Source organism: Odontomachus brunneus, unplaced genomic scaffold, assembly GCF_010583005.1.
Source record: "Odontomachus brunneus isolate Ranch 3 - 2012 unplaced genomic scaffold, Obru_v1 Obru_scaffold_189, whole genome shotgun sequence".
Taxonomy (NCBI): domain Eukaryota; kingdom Metazoa; phylum Arthropoda; class Insecta; order Hymenoptera; family Formicidae; genus Odontomachus; species Odontomachus brunneus.
In genome coordinates, this window is record NW_022639639.1 from 327,097 (window position 1) to 335,994 (window position 8,898).

The following is an 8,898-nucleotide window of genomic DNA, read 5'->3' on the forward strand; positions in this document are numbered from 1 at the left end:
TATAACACGTATGTTATATAAAAGTTATATTGTTGAGTAGGAAATTACGTTACATGTATGTTATATTTAACGTTGTGTTTGCTGGGATCCGTTCTGTTAAAAGAAAACAATTGCTTTTTATAATTTAAAAATTAATCTTCGGACAAAGTTTTGTATAAAAAGAAAATTCGTTTCAGAATCGAATCAGGATTACGTCGTTTCGAAGACCCAAGATTGTTTCCAATCATCTTGTACATATGTGGTATCAACGTCTAAAAAAAATTGATTGAACGTTGATTAAACGTCTATAAAACGTTGATTTCAATATCCATAAGACGTTGAAATGTAAAGGAAAATTCAACAATCGCGGACATTTTTACATTGTATGAAGGTTTGTGCAATGTTGATTCTATGTTTCTCAATGTTGCTGCAATATTGACATTGTTGCAATTCAACATTCATTCTACATTGATTCAACAATTCTGTGCTGTATGGGTAAGTTACGTCTAGTCTAAATGCACGTCTAGAAAAATAGCAATTTTGACGTCTTCTATTTTGAGTAAACTCTAATGATTTAGAATCCATTCATAATACATTATCCATTAAAAGAGAGTTTTCGATCAAATTTCGGAATTTTATTTTGTCGATTATTTATAATTTCTCTAGACGTCTATTCGATATTGAATCGACGTCTAATATGCCAGTGAGAAATGACTCATCAATCGACGTCGCAAACCCTTATAGAAATATCATACTAAGAATCATTAATAATTACTTATTATCCAGTATTTTTAATATTGAAAATAAGTAATTATCAATGATTCTATTATATCAATGATGATATTTCTCTAAGGGAAGACGTCGATAAATAAATCATTTTTTACTGAGATCGCGCGCGTTTTGCATAAAAAATTTATTCTAAGTGGAAACATCAGTTTTAGACTTCTTTTTTAGATTTCCGATTCAATTATAGTATTACAAAGATAGGAATGTCAGACTCGAAAAACATTAAACTGGAAGGAATGATCAAAGTCATTTTGCAAATAACTACATATCCTTATAGAAATATCATACTAAGAATCATTGATAATTACTTATTTTCAGTATTAAAAATACGGAATAATAAGTAATTATCAATGATTCTTAGTATATTTCTATAAGAGTAAACTTTAGAGATATTAAATAAAATAGACAGGCGAATTAATGTGTGTATTTGCTAGGTACGTTATAATATACTGTGAACACTGTAAGTATACATTTCATAAGCATAAATTGTAAGAACATCTTTGGAGTCATTGGAACACCGCGTACCGCTCGATCGTCAGGTTAAGCAACGCAGTCAGGATGGATGGGTTACCACTTCGAATTCGAAATTTTCGAGGCAGGATTCGCGAAAGTTTTAGCGTGTGTTTGACAATCTTCGGTTTCTAGCAGTTTATAAGACATAAAGAAAATTAGGAATTAAGTTATTTTTATGAAACAATCTAGTGAGAAATAACTTATTAATCGACGTCGAAATGACGGTTTATTAGACATCGATAAGACGTCGAAATGATGGTCTATTAGACATCTAAATATGGACCGTTTTTAGGTCGATATAGATCTTAATCTAGATTACCCTTATGGAAATGTAATACTGATAAGTAATAATTTGGCCATTTTATTACTCATATGAGTAATAAAATTATTGAACGACAGTAATTATCACTGGCCAAATTATTACTTATCAGTATTACATTTCTATAAGGATAGACGTGGATGGTAGGTAGACGTTTCATATAGACGTCTACCCTTATAGACATACAATGTGCTCGCAAAAGAGAGAGAATATTCCTTCTTTCTCTCTCTTTTGCAAGCATATTGTGTTTAAATTTAATTAGTTATACAATATTGTATCAATATTAATCGCATTGTGATTGTTGTTACGTCCTTTGAAACATTTACCGACAAATATGTCATTACATTTTTGAACGTTGTAAAAGTATATTGTAAATATAATCTACCACGATATCGTTACAGCGCATTGGCATTATTAGTTCCAGTACGATCGTTGAGGTTAGGCATTTGAACAGCGCATAGTCATCTAAAGATGGTGACCGTGTGACACGAGATCGAATCCCACGCGAATCTCACGAATAAATGAAACGACACAAAGTGTAAAATGCCAGTTTTTTTTTATTATTTAGACAAAATAATACTTCATTATACTTTTCTAAATATTTTAATTAATAATAATTTTTCACTGAATTTTTCTACTCTCTTAATAAAATATTATCGAAATATTAATGAAATTATAATGAAATTTTAATGAAATTGGGTCAAAATTGTGAATGCTTTTCAAACATATTTCAGCAAAAGTTCATTATATTTTCAATGAATTATTTCCATCAGATACAAATATCTCAATTGAGATCTTACATGCGAAATTTTGCGGAAACCTCAACTGAGAATTCAATTGAGAATTTAATTGAGAATTCAATTGGGAATTCAATTGTGATCTCAATAGAAATTTTTCAGTAGGGTAGTTAAATGACAAGGTTACTAGCATATACCACTAACCTTACAATATAACTTATAGTACAGTATTATTTTAAGGTTAATAGAATCACTTTTTAAATTGCAGTAATTGTCATGTTTTTGGCGTATGTTGATATATCAATATTCTATTTCTTTCGCTCAGTATTGGTTGCGTACAGAAAGCAGTTTTGTGAGTGCTCAATGACAAGGACTCATTAATGATATGATTTGTGAGATTTTTTCTTATCCCATACAGCACAGATCTTGCAGTAATATTGCTGCAACTTGCAGCAATGTTAAAAATTGCAGCAATGTTGTTGCAATGTTGTAGCAAGATCTGTGCTTTATGGGATGCTTGGTCGTGTTCAACAACGTTGGTCGGATGCTTTCCTTCTCTCTTTATCTCATTCTTGTATCTCTTTCACTGAAATGTAACGCGCGCACACGAATGCGTTGTCGAACTTAGCCCTGTAACCCTGTTTACATGCCTGACGTCTCAGCCAATCTGAACTATCGACGGGGAATATCACATTAGGCACTATAAATGCTTCGAAGCGCTATATGGACCATATACCGAACAAATTTCCGTTAGTGGTAAAAGCGAAGGAGTTAAACAGTGAAGGAGTACAAAATAAACCGTTAGAATATATTGAAGCTCCGCATTTCGACAAATTAACATTTTGGGGTATGTAACTCTCCATCTCATCTGTACTTTAATAAAATCCTGGTAATATAAAATTTATACGTAATATTTATTTGTATATTTCAAAATTGTGAGGTTAAGTTATCAGTCTGTGTTTTATCGTATGTTATAGCGACAAAATCCTTATTATGAGTGGAATACGCAAATATAAAATATATTCTAAGGGTCATCTTAGACGCTTGGCTAGATTAGAAGCCGTCTTTTTGTAGAAATGTATTACAAGCACAACAAACTTTGTCTTGCAGTAGTTCTAGTGCAATGAATACAGAATGTAATGAAATGTAATGAAATGTAATGAAATGTTTGCAAAGACGATAAATGTAGATGATAATAATATTGTTTATACATCACCAAATCAAGACATTGAACGTAATGATGTATTGCCTGAGTTGATAGAAGCAATATTTACAAACGGTGATAACAATTATTCTGATACAAGTAATAAGTCTTTAAGTAAAAACGTGGATGACAATTTCATTAACACTGTAGCTACGTGGGCAATAAAATATGGAATCACTCACTGTGCACTGATAGCACTTTTGAACATTTTAAATATTTTTACAAATACAACGTTTCCGAAAGACCCCAGAACTCTTTTACAAACTCCCAGAAATACAGATGTTACAATGAGTAATGGTCAATATTGTCACTTTAATATTAATAGTATCGTGCAAAACATAATATATGACATAAGAGAAAGTGGTATAAATGTTTCCATATTAGATTTGCTTATTAATATTGATGGAATGTCTATATCTTGGTCCTCAAACGCTTGTTTTTGGCCTATTCTTTTATCAGAAAATGTGTGTGGTAAAGTATATGTTGCAGGACTGTATTATGGGTATACTAAACCAAAAGATTGCAATGAGTTTCTATCGAAGTTTGTGTCTGATATAAAACCCTTAATAACAAAAGGATATATTGACAACGATATAACAGTTAAAGTAAATATAAGTGCATTGATTTGCGATACACCGGCCAAATCGTTTGTTCTTGCAGTGAAGAACCATACGGGATTCTTCAGCTGTACAAAATGTACCATAAGGGATGAATGGCATGGACGTGTATGTTTTCCTGAAATAAATGAAAATATCCCGTTGCGAACAGATTTAGAATTGGCAAGTAATAAATATATGGAAGAATATCAGCAAGGGAATTGCATATTAAATGAAATAGACAACTTTGGATTAGTTTCGTGTGTACCACTTGATTATATGCATTTTATTTATTATGTTTAGGAGTAATGCGAAAATTAATACGTTTATGGTTAAAACATATATTTCCAAAAAGAATTGCCAAAAGCTTTAGCAAACGAATTTCTGAACTGCTACGAAATATAAGATCAACTGTGCCATCAGAATTTAATAGAAGACCTAGATCTCTGGACGATTATAAGCTATGGAAAGCTACAGAGTTTAGGACGTTCCTTTTATACTTAGGACCTGTTGTTTTAAAAGGTATTTTAGACGCAGACATGTACAAAAATTTCTTAACGCTTCACGTTGCTATTTCAATATTGTTAAATAAAACCTTTTGTAAGGAAGATCATTATTTAGATTACGCAGGAAATCTATTGAAGCATTTTATTTATACTTTTACAAAACTGTATGGTAAAGCATATGTATCTCACAACATACACAATCTACTACATTTTGTCGCAGACGTAAGAAAATTCGGAATATTAGAAAACTTTAGCTGCTTCAGGTTTGAAAATTACATGGCGACAGTTAAAAAACTATTGAGAAAAGGAGACAAACCATTGCAACAACTTTCAAGAAGACTTGGCGAAATAGAAAGTGTAAATACGAAATGTGGAAAAATAAAAGTTTCAGGAATAGTTTTAGAAAAGCAACATTTTGATGGTCCTCTGCACCGAAAGGATAATATTATAGGTCAATACAAAACATTATGCAACTCATTATATATGATCCACTGCGGTGATGAAAGAAATAATTGCTGTATATTACAAAATGGAGAGTATGTAGAAATGGAAAACATTATTCAATGTGAAGATGAAACAATAATTGTAATTGGGAAACAGTTATTGAACGTACAAGATTTATATGACGTACCTATGAAGTCTTCATTTTTACACATAAACATTGTGAACAAAAATAATGAAATGCAAACTTTAAATGCATGGACTCTTAATTATGTGGCAGGAAAAGCTTGGAAAATTCCGTATGGTGAACAGTTTGTTGTGTGTTCTCTAATACATACATATAGAAATTAATGTACATACAAAATGTATATAATAGTTGTTATCAGCGATCCATTGTTAATAAATATATAAGTTAGGTAATAAAATTTAAGTGTAGAATAGTTCTAAATATTATTTTCAGTCCTGTTTGTAAATTGTTATATTTTGTTTGGAAATAGTCTTTCCATAAAATAAAATCATTAATTTTCAGTTAATTCTATAGTGAGATGACCTATACTGGAAGCAGAAATATGACCACAAGGAAGACTTTTAGTATTATTGAATTTGAGGATAATCTGGCAATAGTACCTTTATTTTGGTTCAACAACGATGAAACAAAATGCTATTATCCCACGTTTCAGGATCCAACAAAAGTAAAAAAGGCTATTGCGTCGCAATTTTTTCCTGAATATAACACAAACTGGAAAATGTATGACGTATTAAGAATCTTCTGTAGAACAAGTAAAATCAATTTTATAAAAATTCTATTACTATGTTCATTATTTGTAAATATATCGATATGTCCTTTCTATTATGTCTGTCTATATTTTCAGATTCATACAAAACAGCAAAAGAAAAACTACTTCTGGCTGAACAATTATCAGATTTCTCATCTTCAGTGCCTGAAGAAGATACTGAATCAGAAGATGCGAAAAAGAAAAGAAATCGAGACATATACGAGCTAAAAGAAGTTATTTTCCATCAGAAGATTATGACATCGACTCTGACGAAAGTCAGAAATGTAAAAAAATACCACTTTTTCCAACAGTTCCTGAAATATTATACGTTACAAAGAACCAAATGTCTGCAAATGAGAAGTTTATTCCACCGTTATCAGCAGCACGATGTGAATCTGAATGCGAAATAAATCCTGCTATACAGACTAAAAGTTTATATAAAGGAGCCACAATAAGTAAAAACACAGAACGGAAAATCTCGTAACAATCCGTCAAATGATAATGGTAATTTGCGAAATTTAATGACAGAAAAGCATCAAAAAAAGTCTACCGAAAACAATATCGTACTAATATTATTTTATAATATATTTTTACTGTTACAGAATTTGAAAAAGAGGTCCTAAGGAAATTGCAGTTGTTACTTAACAAAATAAATGCTGTAGAAAATAGAATGGTCTTGTTGGAATCATCATGTGCTATGCGGCAGTTTAATCAGGAAGTAACAAATGCTATACAGTATGCAGATTATGATCTGCCATTGCAAACTATGCTGACATTAAGACGAATAGAAGAATTATTAAAAAATAGTTCATTCGCAGATAAACTGATAAAAATATTGTGGAGTACAGTATGTCATTATTGATATGTAAAATCCTAAAATCCTATTTACTTCACCTAACAAACAAAATATTTACAATTTTACCTCACAATATATAATATTATTAAATAAAGTAATTCTTCTTTCATAGGTGAACATACTGAAACAAGTGGGTAGAGTGAATTTATCTAATATAATCCATAATGTTTTAAAAAAATTACTTTGCGACAATATTGCACAAAATTTTAGTTATTTGGGGTAGCGAAAAAAAAGTAATTTCAGTGCTCTCAAGCTATGCACAATCTTGAACAGTAAGTATTACGCGGAAAATTATACTCCCTACTGAAAAAATTGTCATAATTGAGATTTTCGCAAAAATCCGCATGAAATAATTTCTGTTAAGAATTAAATCAGAATTCAACTGAGAGAAAATTTCGATTAGTTTCTCAATTCAGAAAATAATTTACATTTTCTCTCAGTTCAGTTTTTAATAGAAATTTCATATGCGCATTTTTACGGAAATCTCAATTGTGATTTCAACATAAATTTTTCAATAGCTATCGTGTCCAAAACAACTATCAGAAGCAATTTTCCATAATAGTTCTTTAGAGTATTAAATATGATTTTTAGAGTATTTCACGAACTTCAGAATTATTACAATATTATATAATTAAATATTAATGTCGTATAATATAGTTATATTAATATCGATTTTTGTTTCTATTTGTAACTGATAGGAGTGGTACGATTTCATAAACCGGAAGCAAGTGATGCAGAGATTGCCGAAATCACATCGGGTTGGCTAGTGCATGCTAAGTGGCGACAGCAAAGAGAGGAGTATGTATATCTATTAATAATAAGTATTATGTGTGTTACAGAAATGTGATTATTATAATTTACTCGATACTTTCATCGATATTATAATTTATAAATTTATTATATATATATATATATATATATATATATATATATATATATATATACACTTAAAATTGAATTATATATGTAAAAACTTGTTATTTTTAAATGCTTGTACTATAAGGATAGATTACAAATTTTATGTTAATTATTGATATTTTGTTTAGGAAAAAAGTGATGCAGCAACAGTAGCGCGAAGCAGAACCCGACGAAGAAGTTGCGACCTAATCTTTATAAATTATAATATTTTATTAACCTTCCTGAACTCTCCCTACGATTTCTCAGATTGACGGGCTCATTTTTTTTATTTACTAAATATTTTCTTTTCTTTATTTTTTTTTAAAGACATCCTGAAATTGAGAGGAAACCAAAGTTTATTCTAAAAACATGACAAACCTTGCATATTACATTGTTTTTATGTATAATATATTTTATTTTGTTTATTTTATTTTATTGATTTTTATTTTATTGATTTTTATTTTATGTAATTGTTTCCTTACATTATACTTTATTTTATAACAATTGATTTCACATAAAAAGTGAATGTCATTAAATAAGAGTTACTTCAGAAAAGTAAAGTTTCTATAAAATATATATGATGTTTGTATAAAGAAAACATTTTTTACATTGCTACAACTATTACATTATAAATACAATACTTTGAATTTATATGAATTGTTTACAGATTGTGAGATTTCTTATTGAAGAAAGAAGAAGATTGACTATTAAACTATTGACGAAAAGCAATCGAAAAGTATTGTAAACTAATAATATGTAATCACTTCTTTGCCAATAGTCGAATAGGCTAATAAAATATTTTTGTACAAGGGTTTTGTTTAGTATTATGAAGGGTTTATATAGCGTCCGATAATAACAACATACGATATCCAACAGGAGAGCACCTTTTACTTTGGGTAATTGAATTCTTTATTAGAAAGCTATTCTCTTATTGGATATCGTATGTCAAATGTTGTATCATCGGATGTGTAAATCTTTCATAATACTAAAAAAATCCTTGCACAATAATATTATATTATCTCTCCATTATAAGGTCCTTGGCATGTTACATGAATATTAACATAACATGTCCTGCAAGGTTTCTGGTATGCAGGGTTGGGAAAGTTACTTTATAAAAGTAACTCGTTACCGTTACCGTTCCTTTTTCTAAAAAGTAACTCGTTACCGTTATTCGTTACCAATTTCAAAAAGTAACTCGTTACCGTTACCGTTACTCAAAAAATAATGAGTCGTTACAAATTTCGTTACTTTTTTTATATACAAAAACTTTATGCATGATTATTTATAT

General features: G+C 29.7%; 1 protein-coding gene across 13 annotated transcripts; it reads left to right on the plus strand.

Annotated features, from left to right (window-relative positions):
• Nucleotides 1-2,397: 2,397 nt before the first annotated feature.
• LOC116851759 lies at nucleotides 2,398-8,184 on the plus strand. 13 transcript variants are annotated; one of them, XM_032831519.1, is made up of 9 exons: nucleotides 2,413-3,181; nucleotides 4,199-4,317; nucleotides 4,438-5,497; nucleotides 5,611-5,861; nucleotides 5,954-6,361; nucleotides 6,460-6,704; nucleotides 6,826-6,985; nucleotides 7,412-7,511; nucleotides 7,760-8,184. In XM_032831519.1, exon 3 carries the CDS (start codon nucleotides 4,443-4,445, stop codon nucleotides 5,430-5,432), a length of 990 nt encoding a protein of 329 aa, XP_032687410.1. In that variant the 5' UTR covers nucleotides 2,413-3,181; nucleotides 4,199-4,317; nucleotides 4,438-4,442; the 3' UTR covers nucleotides 5,433-5,497; nucleotides 5,611-5,861; nucleotides 5,954-6,361; nucleotides 6,460-6,704; nucleotides 6,826-6,985; nucleotides 7,412-7,511; nucleotides 7,760-8,184. The 13 variants fall into 13 exon arrangements, with proteins under 13 accessions (XP_032687412.1, XP_032687413.1, XP_032687414.1 ...); XM_032831521.1 differs by having other exon boundaries at nucleotides 2,398-4,656; nucleotides 4,756-5,497; XM_032831522.1 differs by having other exon boundaries at nucleotides 2,398-4,656; nucleotides 4,861-5,497.
• Nucleotides 8,185-8,898: the final 714 nt, after the last annotated feature.

What these genes read in the sequence shown, in the direction of transcription:
- LOC116851759 (XM_032831518.1), top strand. Translation starts at nt 4,443, where the DNA reads ATGCGAAAATTAATACGTTTATGGTTAAAACATATATTTCCAAAAAGA.